Raw genomic sequence first — 24,842 nt, 5'->3', positions numbered from 1 at the left:
ATTAAAATGCTGGCCAACATCTACATAAATAGCGATCTTTATTTCGCATTTTCACATAAAAGTGTACAACTGCCATACATAAATAGATTGAAAGCGCCTCGAAACTCTGAATGTGGGTCCTAAGTGGGATACGTTTGGCTCATTGGGATGAATCGTCTGAGTGCCATTTTGCCTAGTGCTACTGAAGGTGACGGCGGTGTGGTCTTTGGGTGGCGGTGGCGGCTATGGGTCGTTTGAGGTTCACAAAACAGGTTTGGGACATTTTTTGAATGTTCTAATTTCGAGTTGTTGTGTGTATTTTAACATTGATACCATGTTAAAAATGCAGTTGGATTACCACAAATGCTTTAGGATTAATGCTTCTTTAAAGTCCCGACTTGCGACTGTTGTATTGTTATTAAACGTTCTGTATTGAGGACAGACTCAACCAACGCTTAGTCCTTACGATTATTTGATGCCATCACCATAGCACTTAACAAATACATCCAATTTGATGTGAAATTCAAATTTGGTCGGTTAGGAAATTTTAAATACAATTTTTAATTGATGGTTATTGGTGTGCAACAATTAAGTAATATATGTAAATACAAATTCGAATAAGAATTCAGATTTGTGTGATTAAGAAACCATACGTCACAAAAATGAAAGCCATACTTTGAAGTATCACGAAATAAAATAAATATGAATTGTTAAGCTAATTAGTGACCTTATGCCCATGGAACGCGCTGTTTAGGACGCCCATAAGCTTGCATCAAACGAATCTCAGGTGTCTTGTGTTTGTATAATATTTTTGTGGGGAAGATGGATCTACAGCTGGAGCGGAATGGGAATCACAAGCACCGACTCACCGCCAGCTGCAGATGCAACTTTTGGCTCAATATCTGCTAATAAACTATAATTATAATCAATCCAAACTGAGTGTCACATTTTACTATACGAGTATATAAACAACAATTTGGTACAACGCTTAATACTGACCTATGTACAGACATATACACATAACAAACAAATCTGACTACAGGAAGTGATGGACAAACGAATCAACAAGTACTGAATTCAAATGGATTTTAAGTCTGCATTTGTACAGGGAATGATACTGGTAACTACTGAGTTGTGTGGTATTCTACATAACTATTCTTTGTATCCCTTTCTTCGGCTAAATCAACAATAACCACCGTTCAGAGAGGGGGAGAGCATTAAACATCGAACATAAAATCGAACAAAACATAATATAAATTAAAAAAAATCGTTTAAGCTAAAGTAAAATCTAAAACGAAATGGGGCTTCTTTTCTACTTCGAGCTGCCCGCCTGCGAATGGTGGTGCTGCTGCTGGGGGTGGTGCGATGCGTGGTGGTAGTGCGATTGGTGGTGCGATGCGGCACCAACACCGGTGCTGCCACTGCCTCCAGCTGAGCAAGCGCTGGACGTCGAGGATCCCTGATGGTTCTGGTGATGCACTCCCGTGGACGCACTGTGACCACCACCACTATGATTAAGCGAGGGCAGCGAAGCTGATGCCGTGGCCGCCACCAGTGCCGCTGCAGCGGATGCAGCTGCCGCTCCAGCAGTGGCCGTATTTAACTTGGTTCCATTGGTGTTGCTGACACGCAGTTGGCGGATTTCAGGAAAGAACTCAATCATAATTATCTCCAGCAGCTCCTGAAGATAAAAGATAAAAATTGTATATTTGGCTATATGAATAATGAAGCGAACATTTACGTAGAATAGCTGCTTGTTATATGCGGGATTCTGCAGGGCATCGAAAACCTTAAGGACACCCCGTTTGGCAGCCTGTGCACCGACCAGGTTGCACAACACCTCCGGTATGTGGTCGGTGAGCAGCGCCTTGGCCGCCGTGGTGGTCATTTCGCGCATATCCTCGGACCGCGTAGGATAGGCGGAGGCAAGGACGCCGCCTGGCCAAAATGACTTGAGGATGGCCGAAAAGTAGTTGTGCAGCATAGACTCCTCAAAGAGATAGGCCACCGATTCTCGGATCTGTCGATTGATCGTACGGCCGTATGTGATCTGCACAAACGAGATGAGACTCTTACGCAACCACTTGAAAACCCCGCCCATGTCGAAGATTTCGCCCATTAGAGCGTACATCGGTTCTGCTATCGAATCCTTGCTGTCAAGATCCGCGGCTAGCATTTTAGCCTCACCGCCGGACTCGCCGTCCAGATAGGTGGATATATCCTCATCATCGCGCTGCAGCCCCCAAAAGGGATCGGTTGCTTTGCTAGCCTCGTGTGATTTTCCAGCATCGCTGCGGAATAGCGTGGATAGCGAGAATTTTGACTTCTTTGGTGAGGGTAGCGATTGCTTCAGATGGTCTGAGCTTGGGCTAAGAAACGTGTAGATGGCCTCGCTGCCATTTAGATGATCGTCCTCCAGGATAAACTAAGTGGTTGAAAAGTAAAGCATTACTAACTTATCTTTGGTGTGAACGAATATATTCAGCTTACGTTCAGGAACTTCTGAATCTGTCCCTTGGCCTTTTCCTGACCGTGTCGATCTGTCTTCAGAAAAAAGAACTTAAAGTTCGTGGGCAGGTCGATGGCCTTCAGGTTGGAGCTCACGTGTCTCAGTTTTCGCTGTAGCTCCTTCAGAAATAACCAAAACGTTAGTAACTATAGGAACTTTAGGATCTTAAAGGAAATACACACGTGCACTTGATTTAGGGAGCGCATTACTACCCAACCACTGGAAATGCCCGACGGTCGCTTACGTAGATGGGCATGGCCATGGATGCTGTCACCGTTTTTGGATGATGCCGGTTGTACTGGAGCATTAATATCCTCGTCCACATGAACCAAGATCATGAACTGCAAGGACTCTTTCTCATCGGAGACCTAAACAATGCCAAGAAGTTGACAAATTGCCGATAAAATCACGTAATTGCTGAGCACTGACCTCTACACTTTGGATGGTGGCCTTCCACTTGCCCAGATGCTCCGTCCAGGCGTCCGTGCGCCGCAAATGCGCCTCTGTTTGGCGCTTCTCGCTCTTCAGCCACTCCATCTCCTTTTCGAGAATGGAGAGCACCTTGGACTCCGGCTTCACAGAGTATTTGAGGGCGTCCAGCGCCTGGTTCTTTTTATCAATCCGTTCCTGTATTTGTTCCAACTTTCGTCGTGCATAAGATGTGTGGGCGGCCACATCGATGGCACCACCACCAGCTCCGCCATTAAGTCCATCCGACGCGCCCGTTTGCTCATCCGCCAGCGGTTCCGGGACATCGCCAATGGTATGACACATTAGCAGCGTGGGATCTGCAATTTCATTGGAGTCCAGCGCCTCCTTCAACTGACGATACTGATCGCTGAGCACAAATGGCGGATAGTACTTTTCCTCCAGCGTGCGTAGTACGTTGCGCTGGATGTCGTAGAAGATGTCTGGCTCGGCATCCCCCAGCAGGAACGTTTCAATCAGTTTACGCTCGTGCTTGTCAATCTGGATCTCTGACTTGGGCACCCTGATGTAGGTGTAAAAGATCTCTGTGCCCAGCTGGTGGCTGGCCGACTTGTGCGCGTGCTTGATCTCCTCCACGGCCAGATAGAAACCAATCAGAGCGCTAGCCTTCAGTGGCTCCAGGAATAGGGTGAAGTAGCGCCGGCCAACTGCAGTGTTCAGGATCTCGACCAGTGTTAGGTCCTGCAAATAATAATTGGAGGGGGATTATAAGTGTTGTGGGCATGGAGAATGCTGGAGTTAAATTACAATATCGCTGGAGTAGTTGCCGTTCCAGCCGAACTTGGCCAGATTCTTCTCGCACTCGCCCTTAGCCATTGTGAGTTGGCGGACATAGCGCTTCAGTCGGACGGCGGCTGTGAGCTCCGACTTGGAGAGCGAGTGGTCCTCGTGATCCGGATCAAGGCCTTTGGCACGCTGCAGGTTCTGCATGGTGGTGGCATGCATCAGGTCGTTTACTATGCTCTTGCGGATGAGCGAGAGCTCCTCGAGGTTGCCCGAGTTGTTGATGATTTTGAGGAAGTCCTCGAAGCTGGCTGCATACTCGTAGCTCCTCTTGCTCATGGCCGCCGCTGCCAAGCGAGTTTCAATGTTTTGGACCACCTTCTGGTTGATGTAGTCCGGTGCTGTCAGCATTTTGATCATCGGAAAGAAAACTACGGACAGGATATTGAAACGTAAAACGTATCGTCTATTAATCTAAAGCGATACTTACTCTTGTAGGAGAGAATCTCGCTGAGCAGGACCTTCAATGGGGGCAGGGAGTAACCGCGTGGCAGCAGCAGGATCACCATAATCTCGCAAAGCTTGCGCAGGAACTCCAACTCCTTCTCTTCATCGGCGAGGTACGAGTTTGTACTAAAAACTGGAGGCGTATTGGTTTCAGCTCTAGAAAGTGGAATAAATGCATATATGTATCTATTATAGATCTGAAGCGTAAAATAAGAAAATGCAAAGTAATCCCAGCTATTGCCTTTCAGCTTATTCATTATTATTCAATTTAATAATTTGTGATTGATGACTATTCTCTGAAGCATATAAATTACATTTAATTCTGTGCACTGCATTTTTTCACGCATAGATAAAAGCTTATGGAGGCTCTAAGCATTAAGAGTGTAGGGTATACAACAAAGAGTTGAATTGCAAATTGCATCTTATTATATCTAATCACATTCATTTTCCCTGGATTTCTTTGTTTAAAGCGCATTAAAAAATGTATTAGAAATAATCTTATTTTTAAATGATATCTTTGTTATAAATTAATTATTTGCAAAGGTTTTTGACCTACTGTTTACTTAAAGCGGTTTACTAATGCGTAAATCTGCATAAAAAAATAACCTTTGTTAATATTAAGCTAGTTTAACGAGGACTTACGCTCTGGCCTCAGCGATGCGAATCTTCTCTAGATGCACCGTCACCCGGTTGACCATGTCCACAGCTATGATCTTGGCTGCGTCCATCCTGAGGGCACGTTCGTGGATCTTCTGTATCGCGTTCCACAGATCCTCGCGGACCACATCGTTGATCAGCTTAGGCTTGGTGACCACGTAGCCCAACCAGGGCAGCATAAAGTCTCGCAGCACATATTCAATTATCTGCTGCAGCTGCAGGTCAACTGTTTTGCCGAAAATCAAGGGCAGATTCGATGGATTCTTGATGGGCTTGGGCAGATCGAAGATGTTGCTTCTGCGGGTCAATGGAGACAGAGATATGTAAGTATATAGAACAGATACAGAGTATATTATACAGAACAAAGTCCGGTACTCACTTGGTGGCATTGTAGAGCAATCGCGAGGGCACGCGACTTGGTGGCGTCGGCTCGTTGGTGGTGAATATATAATGGATATAGACAGTTCCCGCCACAGCTGTCGGCGAGATAAGAGCAATTAGATATTTGGCAATTTTAATTAGGCGAGCGCCTTCGGAACTGATTGCGCTTCGATAAGGTGACTCATTCGCCATCGTTCCATTCGAAAACGCCCTGGAATGAAAGCGGAAGACTTACCCGCAAAGACCAAGACCAGAGAATATACCACGAAGGCGAAAAACAGAAAGAAGGTGGGATAATACCAGATGACGGCCAGCAATGTAAGCGTGATGCCCGAGACAATAATCCTCCAATTTAATTGCAATGCACGTAGTAGCCTGTAAGTGAATTCAGCAGGTCTAATCCATATCGCATACACGAGGACATATGTATTTGATTGGATATTTGTCCGCACTTACCGCGTGGCCAGGAGCGTTAGGCGCTGCGTTGCCGTTACGGATGGCTCCGGTTCGATGGGAAACAGTGGCAAGCGTCGATTCTCCATGGCATCCACTGTGTGCTCCTCAGATTCCATCGGGCAATTGACTCCGATTCGGGACATCCGAATCACTGCCTCCTCACCTTATTGCCTACTTGTCTTCTGAATATTTGATGAGTTTCGTACATTTTCGACCCGCTGACCATTAAAAATAGTTCTCAACAATTGCGTCAATTCCGCTTTGGTCTGGTGTCCACCACCTCCTCCTCCTCCTCCACCTCTTGCTGCGTCGTCGACGGCTTCTCCTCCACCACCTCCGCTTCCGTCAACGAATGAAAACCGAACACAAATATGGTATCGTACAGTATTGTATCGGCTTTTGGAGAAGCGTCGTCCGTCGTATATTGAATATATGGGCTGCGAGACAGCTGGCTGGGAATCGGAATCGGAATCACAACTGTCGGCAATATGCGCTAAATCAATACTGGGCGACTCTGCGGATCCGCAACAAGTTGATTGGATTGGTCAGCTTTATCCGGAGCGGAGGTTTCATTTCATTTCGCTGCGACTCGGACTCGACTCGTTTCGTTTTGATTCGTTTCCGAGGAAAGGAAATCAAAACAAGCGACTCTGATTACTGATTACACACTCCTTCGATTCAGGTTGATGTGATATTATTGTTGGTGTTGTTGCTATTGTTGTTGTTGCTGGCGCTGCTGCTGCGCAGTTTGGGATCGGCCTGGCCCTGATAACACGTCACGTCATAAGTCCGCTTCATTCCATTTCACGACCGGCTATCCACTATCTTTACTGTTATGTTTATGAATTTTGCCCTTTGCTTTGCTTCTTCGCCCTTCGCGAAATGTTGTATCTCTTTCTCTCACTCCCATCTCGCCGATAGGCAGAAGGGCACGCCTATCGATGACCAATCGATAGTTTTTTTTGTCGTTATCGACATAGCCAATTCAAATTCAAACTGGATTTCGAAAAGGATAATTCCGAAAAACATTAAGAATCATATTGGAAAATGAAAAGCGATATAGAATGTAACATAACCATATAACATATATTACTATATAACATAAATAAAAAATAGAAAATCAAATTTCAATTAAAAATTAAGAAACTGTAATCTGCATTGTTTATAGATAATTTAAATGGTTTCTTATTGGATTTTCTAATAAATGCTACTGAAGGGCTTCAAATAAAACGCGTCGTTTATCATTAGAAACTAGATATATACATATATCCAGTAAGTGTGTGTTTATACACATTGTTTTATTGTTTACATGACATGGCTGTTTGCGAATCTTCAATGTTCATCAATGACAAAAACTAACTAAACTTAGTTTATTTGGGTAGATTTTTGTTTGTTCTTTTTTGGTATTTCAAGTTTTCTGTTTGTGGATTCGTATGACGCGGTGATTACGTAAGCTATTTGACTAGCTGGATTTTCCCCACAACCCAACTGACCACTCTTCACCCCAACCGACTCCTATTAAATGCCTCCTCCGCCGAATCCATCGTCAATAGTCTACTGTTCCTTTGCCAGGCGACGCAATGCACGCTTCCGGGTGCCCAGGATGTTCTTCAGAACGACATTGCGTGCGAACTGCTCGCCGAACACGGCCTCCGTGAAGTGGATGACAAGCTGGAGCAGAGCATGGGGCAGATAGCCGGCTGTCTGGGTGGCAATGCCCAGGGTGGACAGCGCCGAGCGGACATATGTCTCCGGCGAGGGAGCAAACATGCTAGCCTTCCGGATCTTCGACATGTTTGTGGCCACAAAGCCCGGCTGGACGCTCTGGATGAGGATGCCGTTCTCCTTGTACTCCGTCTGCAGGTCATCACTGAATTTGTTTACAAAGGCCTGCAAATTATAGTTATAAGTATTAGCATTCTATCAATCCTGTGATATCGCTCACCTTGGTGGAACTGTACACGCTCAGCAGGGGATTGGGAATGACACCGGCGGTGGACGACAGATTAATGATCACTCCACGTCGCTCGCTAATCATGCCGGGCAGGAAAAGTGCGGTCATGTGGGTCACCGAGTGGATATTGGCAGCCACGATGTTGCGCAGAAACTTCGGATCGGCCTTGTAGCAGTCCAGGAAGTACTCGGGATGGCTGTAGCTGATGCCCACGTTGTTGACCAGCACTCCGACATTCAGGCCAGTGGTCTTTTCACGAATCTTATCATAGATCTCGGCACCGCCGGTGAAGTCCACATCGATCACACGCACCTCCACACCGTATTTTTCGCCTGAAAGTAGACCGTAAAGAGTTAGCTGGAGTTCTTAACTGTCTTTTTGTGTCTGCTACTTACCAATTTCCTTGGCCACCACATTCAGTTTTTCCAGGGATCTACTAATCAGCACCAGCTTCAGGCCCCTGCGAGCCAGCTGAAAGTGATTAAATGTTTATTAACTTACATACTCAGAAGCTGTGTTGTATTGTATAAATGTTCTAACTGTTATTTAAGTCTTCTGCCAAATGTTGTATCATACAAGGTATAGTTCGTTTAAAAATTATAACCGTCCTGCTCATATTTACGTACTTTTGGAAAGTAAATTCTTAGATAAGAGATAAAAAGCAATGGAGCGAAGAAAAACTGAAAGGAGCTTTAAAGCCGTAGATTCCAAGAACAGGAAGTCATTGAAATGTACTATGCGTGTATAAATAGAAATTTGAAGTGAACATTGAACCATTTTTTCTGTGCGTCCGACGCACGCCGAATGCTAATTTTTCAGAAGCTTCGATCGTGGCCGTTATTCATCCTATACATATATGTATGCCTATAAAGTAATTGCCCTTCAGGCGACACGTGTTCCCTATATGTAGGTAGCTTCTAGGTTCGGTTGCTCCTAGTGGGTGTAGTAAAATAGACCCGGGAATCGCCCGTTCTCCAAAAGAAAATACACAAAAATAGGAAAAACACCTGCGACTGCACTTTGTAAAAATAAATAATGAAAAGTACAAGTGCGAAGGCAGCAAATGTAGCGATTTGCAGTCAAGCAAACACTATTAGGGACTGTTTGCGACTGGACTGTTGACTGAAGATCGATTTCAAAGTGCAGATTCACTTGGCTAATGCATTGGGGACCGCAAATATAATGTCCAAGTCATCGTGGGCGACACTAATTGCTCATTATTACTGTCGTTTTTTGGTTTTTTTATGTTTGACCCGTTTCCTGTTTTTCTATAGTCGAACTTGGGCGGACTTTGCATGTGTTGGCCAAGATTGGGTCATGCAGCCATGTCATCTACATACCTCCTTGGCGTAGGCCTTCCCAATACCATCGGTTGACCCGGTGACAACTGAAAATCGAAATAGTTAGCCAATAGTTCTGTGGGTTATCAGTGGATGTATGGGCATGGGGAACGCTCTTATCGGTAACAGTGAAAAAAATACTCAAGTTCCAGGTATTTCACTGGGAACTTGTGCATGCAAAATTGAAAAGAAGATTGGTATTAAGGTGAATAATTTTTGCAACGTTTGCTTTAGAAAAAGTGAAAGTACAGTTTACCATATAGAAATTCCTTATAGGTGTATATAAGAATATTTCATTTTGTTCGATAAATTTAAATTAAGGCATGCTAAAGACCCTTTGTAAGTACACCCTGTACCTAAGTTAATCTTTAGTTTTTTTCATTGTGACTCGAATCGACCCCGTTGTCACTCCTTTCCCGCATGTTTTTCCATAGCAACCGACTCACCTGCCCACTCGCCCATTTTGGACAGATCCACGGAGGAGCCAAAGACCTTTGGCCCCACCACATTGGCGTAAATCCAGGGCAGGACCTTCCGGAAAACCTGGAAGCCAACAATGCCGATGGCCAGACCGCCCAGCAAGCTCATCACTTGGGAATTGTTCTCCTCCATGTTGTTGATGGGTATTACTGCTTCCTGGTATGGGTGTATATAGCGCGATTGCGATCGGACGACTGCTATAGCCTGTGCCGGCTGATTAGTTTCTGATTCTACGATTTTCGAGCTGCAGTGCCCAAATGGAAATGCTGACGCCGCCGCTGCTTTTTTTTGTTCGTCTCTGCCGACTGCGCTGCCTTTTCGTACTGTATTTGTGGTGCCGTAGTAAATCCACACACACCCTTCCAAATCGCCGCTGATTTTCGATTACTCGATTTTTGTACGCGTGTTGTTTGGCTGATTTGTATTCCAAATGCGTTTTCTTTGAAAGGAGAAACTTAAGGCAGAAGGGGGAAAATAAAAACAAATGGAAAAAGCGATTGAATGTCAATTGTCAACGGCACAAAAGCGAATGAACGGTTCTTTTTCGTATCCATGTGCCCCCATCAGAGGGGTGTGTGTGTGCGCCTATGTGTCTGCGTGTGTGTGTCCACTTATGTCATTTCATAGCGCTCACGCACACAACCAAAGTCCATAGATAAGGGCGGCTGCAAACAGTGCCCGCAAAAATAAATCACACCAAGAACCGTTATGTTGCACTACCCGGTTTTAAAAAGGGTGATTAAAATGAAATGTAGCAATGGTTTTTCGCTTAGGGGCCCACAGATTCTCGGTTTTTGTTTATTTCTGCATATCCTTGTGGTTAACTTATGTATTATTAGTTTATTTCAATGATAAAAACGAATGCATATATCATACGACGTCAGTGTAAGTTCTATGCTCTCACCAATACATGCAAAATGGGGCAACCACCGAATTAGTTTCACTGATTTACTGCACATGCGCAGGAAGCAAAAAGTGCGATAAACAATTTAAACAATTTAGTTTAAATGCGACTGCTACAATTAACGTTGTTAGGTATTTTTGATGTTGTTAGTAACGGCTGCTATGTTAACAGTAGATTAATGACAAAGTGAGATGGCAATAGCGAAATCCTTAGCCTATCGATAAATATCGGTTACTTATCGAATTTCGAACTTGAAGCTTAATTTGATAGTAAAATAATAATAGTTTATCTGTATTTTCACTCTTGGCGTTTAACGAACAGTAAAATACTGTTCTTTTTGTCTTCGATCCTCTGATTACTCCGCATACAGAGCTCAACGGAATTCGAGGACCCTGTTTAGTGGGTAGAAATCCCTGGATTCCAAAGATGCCGAGAGAGATGCTGGCTCTTCGGAGCGAAATCAGTGCCGAAGCAAGTGTGGGTGAGGGAACAACAACGCCAAAGGACCGGCAAAAAAACAATTTTTACATAGTTAAATATTTATCAGAGCCATCCTACGATTTGAAAAGAGCTATTTGTCCGGGAGAAGTAAGCAAGCAAAATAATTAATTACTAAGAAAGTCTTATTTTGAAAACAATCGCGAACACTGCAATATTTTGAGCTTAAGAGGTGAGTGGCGTCTGCTATTTGTTGTTGGGGCTCGGGCAGAGGGATTCTCATTCGGCTATAATAAAAGGGATGCGGATGCTGGCCATGCGCAGAGCATGTCCTGACCTACATTCCCGCTTATTGGCCATCCAAGCAGCAGTTGCAAAAGAATAAATACACACGCAACACGGGCTGGTTAATAAACGCTTTTCCGATTTTCCAATTGTCGGACATTCCCTACCCTCCAGCCGCCATCCGAGCGCTGAAAAGTGTGAAAAGAAATCAACAAAAATAACTAAAAAAAAGAAAAGAAGTAAATATACATATATAATCGAAAAGGACCCTCTGGAAAGCAGATACTTGGAGTGCAATATGTCCAGCCATATATTGCCGCAGGGCAATCGATAAGCGAAGCATAGTCCGTGGAATCCTCGCTGGCGATGCAGTGGGACGCCGATGCAGTTGGACTTGGATCGATATAGAGCAGATTACAGGCGCGTTCATATGTTCATATCCTGCGGTGAGTGGCGCCAGTCGATGCATCATCCCGCATCCTCTAACCGTATCCCGTAAGTCGGCATATGAAGACACTCCGTTGCAGTGATGAGATCGAGGCTGTTTTGGATACTGGCGATTATATACTCCTCACTCCATCACATCGGCTCGGGCTCCACGTCGACCACATGTGAGTGTCCGTCTCCTCATGCCTTATATTTTTTTGCTTTTTGCCATAATCACTGCAAACTTTTACCCAACTCAAACTTTGGCAGTTTTTTGGCAGCTGAAAATTAAGTTCTTTTGTTTACTTTGCGGATTACCCCAGGGAAAAGTGATTTTTCTTTCTAAATAGCACTTATTTTAATACCTAGCGAATCCATATAATTTGCTTAAAATAACCCAAATAGTTGTTTCGCATCAATTTCACTTTTATCCATGATTTTAGCTGAATTATTTGCTTCTTAGGAACGTTATTTATTTCAAAAACTATTTTGCCACATATTTTTCGATGTTCTATGATGTTTTATGATTTTATATGTTAACTAAATCTGAATTTATTTTCGAACTAGTAAAACGACCGCGAGCTGGCGATCCATTCGACACGTTTCCAAAGAACTTCTGGCAGGAGTTCTCGTCGCCGTTCACCGACACGCCCGAGGATGAGGAGCTGGAGGTCACCGAGACGACCACGCACGAGCCGTTCCCGTTCTTCGCCGATCCGTACACCACCCTGAACATCAGCACCCAGCTCTCGTCCAGCGTTTATCTGCACTGCCGGGTGAACGATCTGCAGGGCAAGACGGTGTCCTGGATGCGGCGACGTGGCGAGGACCTCACCCTGATCACCTTTGGCCAGCACACGTACAGCGGAGACTCGCGGTACTCGCTGGAGTTCGAGGAGCCCAACGATTGGAAGCTGCTAATACAGTTCGCCAACGAGCGAGACGAGGGTCCCTACGAGTGCCAGGTGTCCTCGCATCCGCCGCTCGTCCTGCTCGTTTACCTTACGATAATTGGTGAGCGGTTGGTTTGCCAGTGACAAGGCCACCCTGATTTCATACCTCTTCCTCCGGCAGTTCCTCACGTGGAGATCCTCGACGAGCGGGGCTCGGCCACGCCGGAGAAGTACTACAAGGCTGGCAGCACCATCGAGCTGCAGTGCGTCATTTCCAAGATTCCGCATCCCTCCTCCTACATCACCTGGCGGCACGGACAGCGCCTGCTCAACTACGATACTAGCCGCGGAGGAATCAGGTAGGAGGCGCCTTAATATGATATACGAGTATAGCATAGGGTATTGCGTTCGAATAAGTACATACGAGTGTGTGGATCCGGTCCTGAAGAATTCGAGCATTTGCTTAGTGCATCCATATTTGAAGGTTTATTACGATACATTTGCAGTGTCAAGACGGACATGCTACCAGGACGAGCTCTGAGTCGCCTGTACATCGCCAATGCCAATCGCCAGGACACCGGCAACTACACCTGCATGCTGGGCAATGAGATTACCGAGACGGTGGTGGTCCATGTGCTGAACGGTAAGTGAGAGTCTCCCCCTTCAGCGGAATGCATACGTATGTAATCCGGAATTCCAGGTGAGGAGCCAGCCGCCATGCAACATGCAAATGGAAGCCGCCAAAAGGCCGACGCCTCCACAATGGTTGTGTTATTTCTAGTGTACGTGTGCATCTCCGTATCCGTTTCCGTAGCCGGAATAGAACGGGGATTGGGATGGGGATGGGGATCGGGATGGGAATTAAGACGATGACGGCGCAGTCTAATCCGAGGATCGTAGATCCCAGATTGTGTCGCGGGAAATGCATACACCAAAAGAGTCTTGTCCAGGATTGCATTTTCGACTTTTACTCTAATCATGGGTTGTTTAACATACGATACATAGCATTAACCGAATACTAAGCTTAAGTCAAGTGTATTTAAAAACCAAAAATCGAAAGATCGAAGACACACACAAAAAAAACCGAAAAGCAAGTGAAAAGTATGACTCGTACTAGTACGGGCAAACGCGAAATATAGATGAAATATAAATGAGAAATTGATTTTTAGCGCTAGAACATAACATTATTAGTATCATAATCGAATCGAATGTACTACCAAACGGCCGTGTTTATGTTGGCTAACATACGAGTATTGATCTTATATACATACACATTATTGCATCTAACGTATCCATTTAGCTCTTTGTTACCTCCACGTCATTATGGATATACCTAGATTTGTAAGGTCCAAAGATTTATGCATAATTGTTTCTCACTCGGATCGCCTTCCAAAGGTCGTCACAAATATTTCCATAGCGCTCGTGTGTATTCTATAATCCCGATTAACATATAGTATACACCTCCGATCCAAGGCCTTCTTAATGAAAATATGGTTGTAGCTTCTTGAAATCAAACAGCATATCAGTTGGGATCATTCTAATCGTAATAATAATCAACACCGAACAAAATCATAGTTCATTTATCCATCATTCGGTTTTTTCTTGTCTTTCTCTCAGATTTTTAAATACTTAAGTGCATCGATCCAGTTGGATAGCTGGCTGAGGAGGCTAAAATACACAAAAAAGGTTGTTAAATTATGAAATAATTGGAAACATTATAAATGCGTGAGCTTGAACAGCAGTTTTTCTTAGTTTATCCATGATCTAGAAATGTAAAAGAGAAACACTTAGGAAATGTTTAACGTTAACAAAACTGTGCCATTCAAAATGGATACATATCGTTTAATTGTTGTTAATTCGGTTGCGGAACCAATGACCATTTGAGGCAAAAGAAATTAATTGTATATTTGTATCTTTTTGACGTCGAAAACACAACACAACTCGGACCAATGGGTAAATACTTGATTCTTTGATTGAAAACGGTCCCAAAAACCAAAAAATCGAAACCCCTAAAAGTAATTCAATTAAACGAAATAAATCACGATCAAGAACAAGAAGCAAATGAATACTTGCCACTTTCATTTCTCGATTTGGGCGTCAGGTGCGGAGCCATCATTCGGTATTCACATAGCAAATGCCCACTGTACCCTCCCCCACATGCGAGTACATCAGTTTATATCTTAAGCTTCAGCTTCGAACGATCACCGCCTATATAAGTCCCAAAAAACTTTCAATATCCTTACTCACTGACGGCTTTCCAATTACATATTGCTTTCAAGATCGGTTATTATATACATACATGCATACACTCTCTTTACAAATTGTATTTTGAAATGAAAGCTCAGCTTGGAACACACAACAAAAACACAACAAAATAAAAATATTACGGAAATAAGCAAAGTTAAGAAACGAAATTATTGATAAGGCTTGAGGCCTAAGTACTTGGGTAAACTAATTTCAAATGGTCCAGTGTAGTTATTGTAAATTATTCAAATTGATCCCGACCCGAATCGGTCCTTGGATTATGCCCTTAAATAACACAAATGAAAAACGAAACGAAACGAAACAAAACAAAACAAGACAAATGTTGGAGTGAGATAACGAAACAATACTTAGAGACTAATGAAAGTGACGAAACGAAACGAAACGTAACTTTTAGAAAGATTTTGGTTACAGAATTATATTTAATAATTACTACATTTAAAATTGAGATTATAAAACTACATACATAATGTATAACGCTGGCGTCCTCTGGTCAATAGCCGATTCGACGGCGCCAAAGATACCGTCATTGTCAAGCAAAAACCAATGGGAACTAAAACTAAATGCAAAATTGTATAAAAAATACACACAGACACACAACCACACACTTGTTTTTTCTATTAAAACATTCAAAACATCTGAAGTGTCTTTCATTTTGCCACAGAATAAACATCTGTATTTGATTTTCACTGCATATGTAGGTATATATTTACATATTTAACGACTACTCGATATTAAATAGTAAAACAAATATCATCTTAAAGTTATCCTAAACTTATACTGCCTCCGCCTCGTACTCCACATCCGCATCTGTGTACATCTTGGCTGGCTGCCCAGCCAGCCCATTATCCGTCTCCATCATTTCGACATCGCGACAACTGGCCGCCTGCAGCTCCCTACGCACATCGGGTGTAATCTTGAAATGGCTCTTCTTCCTGCAATTGTGATTGTGATTAATTTACTAATAGCGCTGGCTTTTTTATAGCATATGATTTACATACTTGAGCAGCTGGAGCAGTGCATCCCGCTGTTCGGAGGATATATCGTTCTTGTAGCGCTGGGCAAAGGTGAGCAGGCTCTGGTGCCATAGCACTGGTAACTCACGCTTGTCGTTCTCGAATCTGCAAGAAACGATGTTATTTCGGTTTATGCGGTTTTGTAGTGAGAGAATACCAACCTCAAAAAGTGAAAGACTGCGGCATCCACGACGCGATAAGGCAGAGCATACCGCTTGTCCAGGAAGTAGCGGATGAATATGGAGTTAGCACCCGAGTAGGCCATCTCGCAGATCTTCAGCAGGCAGGCGGAGGAGTGCAGGACGGGTATGGAGCTGCGGGCCACCACGCTGCCGAAAATTATAGCCTCGCGCAGTGTGCAATCGCCGCCCTCGAGCAGCGGCAGAATGATGCCCTTCATGAAGGCAGCCGGCTTGAACAGAGCCCTCTTCAGTGCATTGTACAGATGCATATTTAGCTTCTTATATTCGCAGAGATCATCGCGAACTCGTGGCAGAAGCACGAGGTTATAGAACCTCTGGGCCATTGCCTGCGACAGCACCGAGCAGAAGATGCGGGTGCCCTGGAACATGGCGGCAGCGCTCCAATTATGCGGCTCAGTGATAAACAGGATCTGCTCCCAGTTGCGCAGCTTGGGTATGATCTTAAAGGCCTTGGGAATCTTACCACTGCGATAGCGTTTCAATACATCGCGTACACCCTCGTACATCTCCTTCACTTTCGGGTCGATCTCCTCGATCTTTAGGGAGCCCTCGTCAGAGATCTTGGTGTGTATGTCGGCCTCCTTCTCCTGGATCTTTTGCATGATCATTTTGGAGAGGTGCAACGTACGCTTGCCCTCCTGTGCTGGTTGCTGGAAACGCTCGAAAGCGGCTACATCGTCCTCGTCCATGTCCAGGTCGGCCATGAAGTCAGTTTCGTTGACCTCTTCATCCTCCTTGACATGTCCATCGTCTAAGTGAGTAGGGATAGGTAATAATGAATTAGCTCTGATACACGCGGTTAGGTAAGCTTAAAAATTATAGGGGCATTTGGCGCACTTACTCAAATTGAAGTTGACTTTCTTGACGGTCACCAGACTGGGAAAGTTCTCCTCGTCCAACTCCAACTGCTGCAATTTGGCGGCGGCCAGGATCTTTTGGCTGCTCCTGGCGTCGATGTTCTGTGTTTAAAATATTCAAGAATTTGATTAAGAACACGAAATGCAGTTTAAACTCGAACTCTTACCGCAGATTCCTCGGCCCGTAGTTTGACCTTATCCTTGCTCTTGTTTTTGGCCACCCTGCCCTCAGTGATCTGCTTTTCCAGATTCACATTTTTGATCGTCACCACGTTGGCCTTCTTCGGCTTACCCATTTTGCACGGATATTGTCAAAAATCAAGCGCAATAATAAAGGTAACACAAGTTGTAATCGCTACACGTGTTGCAACAAAGCAGTGGTGTTGCCGGCTATTTCGGAAATCGAAAAACAAAACACATTATCGCCGGTCTGGCAACGTTGCAGCAGGGTTGGCTTTTCGATAGGCTTGTGAGAGCAGGGATGGTGGCGCACGCGATACTTAAAAATCGTGATGAGAAAATATATATTGCTTTTGAAGCTCGTTATGAAATCAATTGAATCTATTTTATCGTTTCCGGATGTGTTTAAACAGACGCAAAAATAAATATTCCGACCGGACCATAGTATAATAAGTTAAATCAGAGCAATTATTAATATTTTCCTCTACTAATCAACAGATAGTGAATTATCAGATAATTAACAGATAGTGTTATTTTGAAACATACTTGGCACAATTCATTTAATTTGATCCAATACAAAGAATGTAATGTTTATTTTAAATATCGTAGTTTTTATTTACTCTTCATTATGTCCCAGTTTTGCAATTCCAAAAGCAAATGCATAAAATTGTCCGCTAACTTTTCACATCGGTAAAAGTGAACAAATATCGCCGTGAATGCGAACTATCGATATGCGCCTGTACAACTGGTCGATTTGCGATCTCTACTTCCTCCTATCGGTCTTTTCCAACCCTGCGCTCGCAGCCAACAGACCTCCGCCGTTTCTTTTTTTTTCTGCGTTGCGTGCAAACAGACCGACAATATGAAGGTGTGCTAAAAATTTGTGAAATAACTGATATAAATAATTTCTACTTTGTGAAATATTGCGAAAATGCTAAAGCGCAAGCATTGGCGCGGTGATAATTACAAATTACAATCGAAAATGTCCAGTGATTGCGTTAAAATAAGTGGATGATATTTTATCCGATGCGATTCGACGAAATATATATATAAATATATATAATTATATATGTTTATACATTGTGTGTGACTTGTTTTTTTTATTGTGTGTTCCAGCTCAACGTTTCCTATCCCGCGACGGGATGCCAAAAGCTGTTCGAGGTGGTCGACGAGCACAAGCTGCGCGTCTTCTACGAGAAGCGTATGGGCCAGGTTGTGGAGGCCGATATCCTCGGTGACGAGTGGAAGGGCTACCAGCTGCGCATCGCCGGCGGCAACGACAAGCAGGGATTCCCCATGAAGCAGGGTGTCCTGACCCACGGTAAGTTAGGAATGCAATTTGCAATTGTGGCGTTGAGCCACTGATTGGAGGCGATCTGGGTAGCCGGCATAGGCCTGGGTCAGGTGTAGCCATCGAAAATAGTGATTTCTCTGATACAGCCCTCTGTCACATCTGTAGATTTCTATGTTCAGTATGGTAACACTTTTAGGCGTCTGTAATAACCTGGGTTTATCCTGTGATAATTGTCATATCTAGGGAACATAACCTACATAACCTAACCTAATGACGTGCAGATTTGTGTATATTTTTGGTCAGTTCTATGATTCAGAATACTAGATAATGAAGATTTCTAACAATTTACTTGTAAAGCTTCCAAAAGGTAATAATTTGAAAACTATACAACTGTAAACTATAACTAAAGCAAGCAAATTAGTATAGTTCCAGTAGAATTAGCAAAAACATTTCCAAACATAACCTAGGAATGAGTATATTAATGAATATATCATCAGATTATTGGCCAATTTCTGTACACCCGAATGGTTAACCGCTAAGTCGCTCTCCAATCACTGCTCATATCCATAGACGCCTTTCAAGAAACAGTAATAACCACAATCGTAATTCCAACAGGCCGTGTGCGCTTGCTCCTGAAGAAGGGACACTCGTGCTACCGTCCACGCCGCACTGGCGAGCGTAAGCGCAAGTCTGTGCGTGGATGCATCGTGGACGCCAACATGTCCGTGCTGGCTCTGGTCGTGCTGAAGAAGGGTGAGCAGGACATTCCCGGTCTCACCGACACCACCATCCCACGTCGCCTGGGACCCAAGCGTGCCAGCAAGATCCGCAAGCTCTACAACCTGAGCAAGGAAGATGATGTCCGTCGCTTCGTTGTGCGTCGCCCTCTGCCCGCTAAGGACAACAAGAAGGCCACCTCCAAGGCCCCCAAAATTCAGCGCCTGATCACCCCTGTTGTGCTGCAGCGCAAGCACCGTCGCATTGCGCTGAAGAAGAAGCGCCAGACCGCTTCCAAGGAGGCTGCTGCCGACTACGCCAAGCTGTTGGTGCAGCGCAAGAAGGAGTCCAAGGCCAAGCGCGAGGAAGCCAAGCGCCGCCGCTCTGCCTCCATCCGTGAGTCCAAGAGCTCCATCTCCAGCGACAAGAAGTAAACGTCGCAGACACGGAACCCACATTCTTCGTTTAAGCAGAAACTGAACGTTGATCAGAAAAGCAAATGATCTACGAGAGGAGAAAAGAAACTTTGTAACCATTTATGTTAAATAAACGTGAAAAATGGTGTACAATGTGGTGTGTTGTGTTCAATTATAGTGCGAGTGACATCGGGTATTCAATGTATCGGATATATTTATATTTCATATGCTTTTGGTTATGGCATAGCCAGCAGCTTTTTATGATAGAAATCTCTTATCCATTCATACACTGAAAATTCTTTATGAAAAAAAAACAAGTTTTGATTGCCAGTTTATTTTATTTTTAATTATTTATTTCATCTTTTTCGTCAGGTAAATGCAACAGTTCTGACAACAGTTCAATAAAAGTTTAGTTTGTCATAATAAGCTGATTATTATTACTTATTATCTGAGAAAGGAACATCAAAACGAATTAGTAAGGTCAAAAAACGCTTAAAGGGCTTTCTTACAACGATACGATTAGCCCAATCATAAAGATAATGATTAAGATTGTTAAACAAACACCATCTCAAGTTAAGATCGGATTGGAAAGAGATGGAAACAAAAAGTCGTGAGTGGGTATATAGCTATCTCTTGCGATTTGCTGCAGTTCCCGCCAAAACAATAATGGATGCGTTTCAATTTCGATCTATAGATATATTCTGTACGTAAGTTAAATAAATATAAAACAAGTAGAATGTGTGTATATAAGATAGCAAAACGTTTTTGGGGCAGTCGAGCAATTTCCAGTTCTAATACGTGGCTAGCAAGTCAACCGTGAAATGATTCCTATCTGCTGGTGGTGTCACTTGGGATGGGACTTTCTTCTCCAGCTGCCGGTATGCTTGGAGCTACATTGGAAGTCGGAAGAGCACTAGTCGAGCCCACTTCTTCGTATCGCGTCAGCTTGGCCTCCTGATCGGCCAGCAGTTCGAGCAAATCCTCTTGATCCTTTTGAGTGGCCGCCAGGGATTCTTGCGCCGCATCTGCGCGCTGTTTTTCGGCTGACATCCGCTGACGCAGTGTCTCCAGCTCCTTTGTCAGACGGATGTTCTCGGCGAAGTACATGTTGGCCTGGTAGCGAGCGGCATTTAGCTCCTCCCCGTTGGCCGTCGTGGATTCCGCACCCTGGGCGGACTGCACCTGTCCTGTGGAGGCTCCCAGCTGTGCTTTAAGCAGCGTGTTCTGGTCCAAAAGCTGCGCCTTGACTGACTGCTCCTCACCAAGTTTCTCCTTCAGCTCGGCATTCTCCTGTTCCAGTTCTTTCGAGGACTGCTGCAGTGCTTGAATCTGGGCATCCATGCCGCGGATAATCCCCTTGTACTGGGAAACCAATGCAGAAGCTTCCGAGCTCAGAGTGAGTTCGGTCAGTTCTATGCCATCTACATCAAACCCGCTGACCAGCTTGGCAATCAACGCCTCCAATCCCTTATACAGCTTGCAATATTCAAAGTCGAGCAGTAGTTCCCCGGCGGATTTGGCACGGATCTGAGCCTGCTTGCATGCCCTACTGTAGGCCTCGTGGCGCGACACTTCTGCCAGTTTGCTACAGAAGCTCTCCTGGCCAATTCGCTTGATGATTAGCTGACTGATGTCCTCGCGCTTCTGTCCGGGCAGTGAGTTGTCATTGAACTGGATGCAAAGGCCCATGAGGAAGGCGCACATGCCTTGGACAAGAAACTCTCGTTCATCGTGCTCGTTGGAGCAAAGTTGGGCCGTCAGATAGGCCATGGTGCCCTGCGTCTCCAGCAAAGCCTTCACCGCGCCTGGGCAATGGGCCAGCCACAAGCTGAGGAGCATTAGTAGACCCACCTTGCTCTGCAAACGGTAGCGTTCCTGCTGCATGAGATTAGTGCACTGCTCGAGCAGCGTGATTGGCCTCTGGCCACCGGGAGTGGCCAGCAGTACGCGCAGTAGTTCCTCCTTTAGAGCTACATTCTCTACGAGTGAGTGCATCAGGGCCACTGCGGAGAACCAGTTGGCTAGCGCATCTGTGGAAAAGAGTCCGGTACAAAGAAGTTGTCCCGTCGAAAGGGCGCTAACATCCGACGCACTGGAGGGCAGCAGGGTCTGTACCACCGCCCGCTGGCCATCGGCATTGCGATAAAGGAAGCACTCGAAGCAGTAGAGAACGGCGCAACGCAGAGCCAGCAGTTGTTTCTCATTGATCATGGACATAAGGAGAACCACAATGGCCGGTCTGGGTGGACTGCTTGGAGCCATAACTCTACCTAACTCGTCCTGGTTGTCCCGATCGCCGCGCACCACTTCGGCCACAGCATTGATGGTTTCCGTTAGTATATCCGCCGGGACACCACTGCTCATCAGAATCTCGCAGAGAGCATGGAGCAGTCGGGATTTTTGCATGACCCGTTGGCAGGCGGCCACCACCTGCTGTTGATTACTGGGCGTGACCAGTGCCCGCACCACCTGCAGCAGGCAATGGAAGTTTGAGACCTTCTGTGGCGACCAGCCAACCTCCTCCGCATCCTGTGAGATCTCAAACATTGGCGCCAATCGCTGGATATAGCTGCCTTCCTTGAAGAACTGTTGATTACTAGAGTTGTTCTTGAGGAGATTCAATAGCAGAATCAGGCAGTCCTCCACCACAATTCCGCCATCCGAACAGCCCTCCTCCCGGACAATTTCAAAAAGGCGGTCGAAGGCATTCTCAAAAGCCACAATCTTCTGGATGTTTGAGTTGCCCTTGGTCAGTTCGATCAGCAGCAAAAGGACATCGTTGCGAATCACTTCGCGGCTGTCCGTCAACAGATCCATCAGCTTAGAAACGCCCATCGGACTGACCAGGATCAGATCCTGCAGTTCCCGCGTCTTGTTCGAGATGAGGGACGTAATCAGTTGGATGGCGGCGCGCCGCACTCGAAAATCGTACTCGTCCAGATACCCCATAACCAGGGTTACATGTTCCGGCGTCTTAATGAACATCTCCGTGAACTGCTCGCCCACATTCACCGAAACGGTGGGATTATCCGCCTCCTCGTCGAACTCCTCACTGGTGACCACGTTGCACAGTGTGTCCAGGGCATAGCTAATAATTTCTGCATCCTGTCCGTCGTTCTGGAGCACCTGAACCAGCGGAGGCATGCCCTGCGCGCCCACCTCAATGCGGTACTTGCGGGACAAGGCCTTCAGCGCCCGGCAGGCATCACGACGATCCTCCAGGAGCGTTGAAGAGTATACGCGGTCCACCAGCTTCTCCACCGTCTCAGCGGCACTCGGCTGCTGGCCCGGCTCCGTGCCGCCCAGCACCGTTTTGATGCCACTCTTCAGGAACTCCATGCGAGTGTGTGTTTACGGTCTATTATGGGTTTTTTCGCATTTGACACGACACGTCAATTCATGAAAACAATTGACGGGCGGCTTAGCGATGGCCGAAGTCCGATACACGCCCACTTGTCGATAATCGGCAAGTCTCTTAATATATTAATTCAATTTCAAAAGCACAATTTACCATACAATCATGTTTGAATAATTACGAATCCTAACACTTTTAAGATAATAAATTCTTTGTTTGAAGAACATAAAATTTAGCTACTTTCTAGCTGATTTCCGGACTTGGACTGAGTGGCATCCCTGTCGACGATAGGCGATAGCCATATTACAGTCAATTTCATTTAACTAAAAACAACTCGACAGCCCTGGCGCTATCGATGCTATAAGTAAGTTGAAAACAAAACTAATTTAGCAAATTTGAGTTTAAAATTGAACGAAAAGATCAAGAGAATACCATTTAAGGCGTTCCGCACAGACGGCGTAAGAAGTTTTCAAAAATATCAACAGAATTAACACGCCACTGGGGAGAGATCACTCGTTTTTATTACGTAATCCGGCAAAATACTCATAACATAACAAATCCCCACATCAATTTGTGTAAATCATATGTAAATCTCGCCATCTCGTGTGCTTGTCTTGCAGACCTATGGGCAGTGGGATTGTGGTTCAATTGGCTCGAAAGTACGGCGCAGTGATATTCTTTCCCACTGTTGCAGTCGGATCGATTTACGCAGATTGGTCGCACACCCGCGAGTGGAAACGCCAGCAGCTCCAGTTGGCACACCAAGCCCAGCTAAAGGATCAGCGCTAAAGGATACACAAATATACACCATGGTCTTGGGACTGGATAAGCGAGCCCTGTGGGGCGCACTGCCCCTGCTGGGACTCGCCATCGGCCACTTCCTGGACAAGAAGGAGACGGAGCGAATGACCATGTTCCGGGACAAGAGTGCCTTGTACGGCCGCCCCGGTGGCAACGAGGGTAAGGCGCCATCCTGGTAGTCCTGCCCTGCATCGCCTTCCCATATATATTCTTTTTTTCCCCCAACTCACTGTTAACCAATAAACCGGAGAAATGTGAAATGCGCCTGTCGCCTGGTTTACCTGCATGGCGGGAAGGAGATTTGCGGTCGGGAACGTGATTTATTTGTGAAGGATTGCGTAGCATTGTTTGTTTTACCGAGGAAAACCATAAAAACATCAACACACGTCTAACGATAAGCCGAAAACCAACGAAAATCCAAGGAGATAACTCGTTTTTCAAGGGAATTTACCTGTGCATCGCTGCACGATATGTGAGTTCTGCTTAGTTCGGATCAGGGGCGTATGCAGGATATTGTAGAAGAGGATTTTACTACTTCTCGACCATGTCACATAAATCATATCAATAGTGGTTAGCCAAGAGTAGTCTATTATGTGAGTTTCGTTAAGTGGCATTGTATGATCTGATATATATGAACATGTGAACCGAGAGCTGTAACCAAACGATAATATTACCAAACTAATTTTAAAGAAGAGCGCCCTTCCACTATCATTCGCACGCCCATGCTTACCAACATATGTAACTGCTTCCAGCTGAAACCGTTAGACAGACACCCCGAGCGTAGAATCGCTCACTTCAAATATGAAATATGAAATCCGATGAGGACATTTCCACTTTTCCAAACAAGGCAGCAAATTGAAATGCCAATGCAACAAAACTAATTTATTTTTATGGCCCAGAGCTATGGGTTCGTGTTCGGTTTTGGATTCCGGTTCAAGATCGGATTTGGGCTCGAGTTCCAGAATTGAGCGTGATGAATCGCTGAAATTGTGTTCTTAGGCGTGCTGCCCCTTTCTAGCCCATTGTTTCCAATGGTCAGCAGTTTGTACACAGGCGCAGTGGGATCAAATGGAGATTTTCCAGATTTTCTCCGTACAAGTGAGCTCTCTCACAGCGGGGGAGAGCGTGAGCGAGATGGTGAGATGCCAAAGATTTGCAAGTGGATTCCAGGTGGGTGGGTGTGAGCGAGAGGGTAACAGCACGATCTTTATTCCTGGAAGGAAACGAGAGATCCAGACGTGCAACAATAACAGGACAGTGCTGGTGGCTTTCGGCGGGAAAATAGCCAAATTGGCCATTAGCATCCAGGTGCGAAAGGGT

At 45.1% G+C, this 24,842-nt stretch overlaps 8 protein-coding genes across 9 annotated transcripts; 4 read left to right on the top strand and 4 right to left on the bottom strand.

The window, feature by feature from the left end:
• Positions 1 to 42: 42 nt before the first annotated feature.
• Positions 43 to 6,644, bottom strand: LOC6551637 (sorting nexin-25). The gene is made up of 11 exons (XM_001978549.3): positions 5,702 to 6,644; positions 5,481 to 5,620; positions 5,244 to 5,340; positions 4,850 to 5,161; positions 4,191 to 4,363; positions 3,725 to 4,131; positions 2,918 to 3,658; positions 2,671 to 2,856; positions 2,470 to 2,607; positions 1,721 to 2,404; positions 43 to 1,660 (listed from the first exon to the last, which is right to left on the bottom strand). The coding sequence occupies exons 1-11, from the start codon at positions 5,842 to 5,844 to the stop codon at positions 1,292 to 1,294; spliced, it is 3,390 nt and encodes a 1,129-aa protein (XP_001978585.2). The 5' UTR covers positions 5,845 to 6,644; the 3' UTR covers positions 43 to 1,291.
• Positions 6,645 to 6,938: 294 nt separating this feature from the next.
• On the bottom strand, positions 6,939 to 10,114 carry LOC6551636 (very-long-chain 3-oxoacyl-CoA reductase). Its single transcript, XM_001978548.3, has 5 exons — positions 9,442 to 10,114; positions 8,996 to 9,042; positions 8,051 to 8,126; positions 7,647 to 7,987; positions 6,939 to 7,591 (listed from the first exon to the last, which is right to left on the bottom strand). Exons 1-5 carry the CDS (start codon positions 9,605 to 9,607, stop codon positions 7,256 to 7,258), a joined length of 966 nt encoding a protein of 321 aa, XP_001978584.1. The 5' UTR covers positions 9,608 to 10,114; the 3' UTR covers positions 6,939 to 7,255.
• Positions 10,115 to 10,117: 3 nt separating this feature from the next.
• Positions 10,118 to 13,294, top strand: LOC6551635 (fibroblast growth factor receptor 3). Its single transcript, XM_001978547.3, has 7 exons — positions 10,118 to 10,510; positions 10,750 to 11,049; positions 11,277 to 11,713; positions 12,096 to 12,542; positions 12,603 to 12,780; positions 12,928 to 13,064; positions 13,122 to 13,294. Exons 3-7 carry the CDS (start codon positions 11,632 to 11,634, stop codon positions 13,292 to 13,294), a joined length of 1,017 nt encoding a protein of 338 aa, XP_001978583.1. The 5' UTR covers positions 10,118 to 10,510; positions 10,750 to 11,049; positions 11,277 to 11,631.
• A 1,780-nt stretch (positions 13,295 to 15,074) lies between these two features.
• Positions 15,075 to 17,192, bottom strand: LOC6551634 (bystin). The gene is made up of 5 exons (XM_001978546.3): positions 16,927 to 17,192; positions 16,744 to 16,861; positions 15,861 to 16,653; positions 15,685 to 15,804; positions 15,075 to 15,618 (listed from the first exon to the last, which is right to left on the bottom strand). Exons 1-5 carry the CDS (start codon positions 17,053 to 17,055, stop codon positions 15,459 to 15,461), a joined length of 1,320 nt encoding a protein of 439 aa, XP_001978582.1. The 5' UTR covers positions 17,056 to 17,192; the 3' UTR covers positions 15,075 to 15,458.
• Positions 17,193 to 17,704: 512 nt separating this feature from the next.
• Positions 17,705 to 19,519, top strand: LOC6551510 (40S ribosomal protein S6). The gene is made up of 3 exons (XM_001978545.3): positions 17,705 to 17,807; positions 18,056 to 18,260; positions 18,849 to 19,519. The coding sequence occupies exons 1-3, from the start codon at positions 17,802 to 17,804 to the stop codon at positions 19,382 to 19,384; spliced, it is 747 nt and encodes a 248-aa protein (XP_001978581.2). The 5' UTR covers positions 17,705 to 17,801; the 3' UTR covers positions 19,385 to 19,519.
• Positions 19,520 to 19,697: 178 nt separating this feature from the next.
• Positions 19,698 to 22,842, bottom strand: LOC6551509 (general vesicular transport factor p115). The gene has a single exon (XM_001978544.3). The coding sequence runs from the start codon at positions 22,703 to 22,705 to the stop codon at positions 20,195 to 20,197; it is 2,511 nt and encodes an 836-aa protein (XP_001978580.1). The 5' UTR covers positions 22,706 to 22,842; the 3' UTR covers positions 19,698 to 20,194.
• Positions 22,843 to 23,001: 159 nt separating this feature from the next.
• On the top strand, positions 23,002 to 23,768 carry LOC113564481. The gene is made up of 2 exons (XM_026981575.1): positions 23,002 to 23,085; positions 23,342 to 23,768. The coding sequence occupies exon 2, from the start codon at positions 23,346 to 23,348 to the stop codon at positions 23,508 to 23,510; it is 165 nt and encodes a 54-aa protein (XP_026837376.1). The 5' UTR covers positions 23,002 to 23,085; positions 23,342 to 23,345; the 3' UTR covers positions 23,511 to 23,768.
• On the top strand, positions 23,002 to 23,782 carry LOC6551508. Of its 2 annotated transcripts, none has more exons than XM_001978543.3 (2): positions 23,002 to 23,085; positions 23,416 to 23,782. In XM_001978543.3, exon 2 carries the CDS (start codon positions 23,531 to 23,533, stop codon positions 23,699 to 23,701), a length of 171 nt encoding a protein of 56 aa, XP_001978579.1. In that variant the 5' UTR covers positions 23,002 to 23,085; positions 23,416 to 23,530; the 3' UTR covers positions 23,702 to 23,782. The 2 variants fall into 2 exon arrangements, with proteins under 2 accessions (XP_001978579.1, XP_015010585.1); XM_015155099.2 differs by having other exon boundaries at positions 23,044 to 23,085; positions 23,342 to 23,782.
• Positions 23,783 to 24,842: the final 1,060 nt, after the last annotated feature.

Source organism: Drosophila erecta, unplaced genomic scaffold (genome assembly GCF_003286155.1).
Source record: "Drosophila erecta strain 14021-0224.00,06,07 unplaced genomic scaffold, DereRS2 tig00000126-arrow-pilon, whole genome shotgun sequence".
Classification (NCBI taxonomy): domain Eukaryota; kingdom Metazoa; phylum Arthropoda; class Insecta; order Diptera; family Drosophilidae; genus Drosophila; species Drosophila erecta.
The sequence above is the reverse complement of the archived record's forward strand: the minus strand, read 5'-3'. Positions and strand labels throughout refer to the sequence as shown.

What these genes read in the sequence shown, in the direction of transcription:
- LOC6551508 (XM_001978543.3), top strand. Translation starts at nt 23,531, where the DNA reads ATGGTCTTGGGACTGGATAAGCGAGCCCTGTGGGGCGCACTGCCCCTG.
- LOC113564481 (XM_026981575.1), top strand. Translation starts at nt 23,346, where the DNA reads ATGGGCAGTGGGATTGTGGTTCAATTGGCTCGAAAGTACGGCGCAGTG.
- LOC6551634 (XM_001978546.3), bottom strand. Translation starts at nt 17,055, where the DNA reads ATGGGTAAGCCGAAGAAGGCCAACGTGGTGACGATCAAAAATGTGAAT. An exon ending in TACGGGCCGAGGAATCTGCG is followed by an intron (nt 16,862 to 16,926) that starts GTAAGAGTTCGA and finishes TTTTAAACACAG; the next exon opens with AACATCGACGCCAGGAGCAG. An exon ending in GAAAGTCAACTTCAATTTGA is followed by an intron (nt 16,654 to 16,743) that starts GTAAGTGCGCCA and finishes CTACTCACTTAG; the next exon opens with ACGATGGACATGTCAAGGAG.
- LOC6551509 (XM_001978544.3), bottom strand. Translation starts at nt 22,705, where the DNA reads ATGGAGTTCCTGAAGAGTGGCATCAAAACGGTGCTGGGCGGCACGGAG.
- LOC6551510 (XM_001978545.3), top strand. An exon ending in GCAGGGTGTCCTGACCCACG is followed by an intron (nt 18,261 to 18,848) that starts GTAAGTTAGGAA and finishes TAATTCCAACAG; the next exon opens with GCCGTGTGCGCTTGCTCCTG.
- LOC6551635 (XM_001978547.3), top strand. Translation starts at nt 11,632, where the DNA reads ATGAGATCGAGGCTGTTTTGGATACTGGCGATTATATACTCCTCACTC. An exon ending in ACTAGCCGCGGAGGAATCAG is followed by an intron (nt 12,781 to 12,927) that starts GTAGGAGGCGCC and finishes ATACATTTGCAG; the next exon opens with TGTCAAGACGGACATGCTAC. An exon ending in GGTGGTCCATGTGCTGAACG is followed by an intron (nt 13,065 to 13,121) that starts GTAAGTGAGAGT and finishes CCGGAATTCCAG; the next exon opens with GTGAGGAGCCAGCCGCCATG.
- LOC6551636 (XM_001978548.3), bottom strand. Translation starts at nt 9,607, where the DNA reads ATGGAGGAGAACAATTCCCAAGTGATGAGCTTGCTGGGCGGTCTGGCC. An exon ending in GGAAGGCCTACGCCAAGGAG is followed by an intron (nt 8,127 to 8,995) that starts GTATGTAGATGA and finishes AATCACTTTCAG; the next exon opens with CTGGCTCGCAGGGGCCTGAA. An exon ending in TGTGGTGGCCAAGGAAATTG is followed by an intron (nt 7,988 to 8,050) that starts GTAAGTAGCAGA and finishes GTCTACTTTCAG; the next exon opens with GCGAAAAATACGGTGTGGAG.
- LOC6551637 (XM_001978549.3), bottom strand. Translation starts at nt 5,844, where the DNA reads ATGTCCCGAATCGGAGTCAATTGCCCGATGGAATCTGAGGAGCACACA. An exon ending in CTAACGCTCCTGGCCACGCG is followed by an intron (nt 5,621 to 5,701) that starts GTAAGTGCGGAC and finishes ATTCACTTACAG; the next exon opens with GCTACTACGTGCATTGCAAT. An exon ending in ATAACAAGCAGCTATTCTAC is followed by an intron (nt 1,661 to 1,720) that starts GTAAATGTTCGC and finishes TTTTATCTTCAG; the next exon opens with GAGCTGCTGGAGATAATTAT.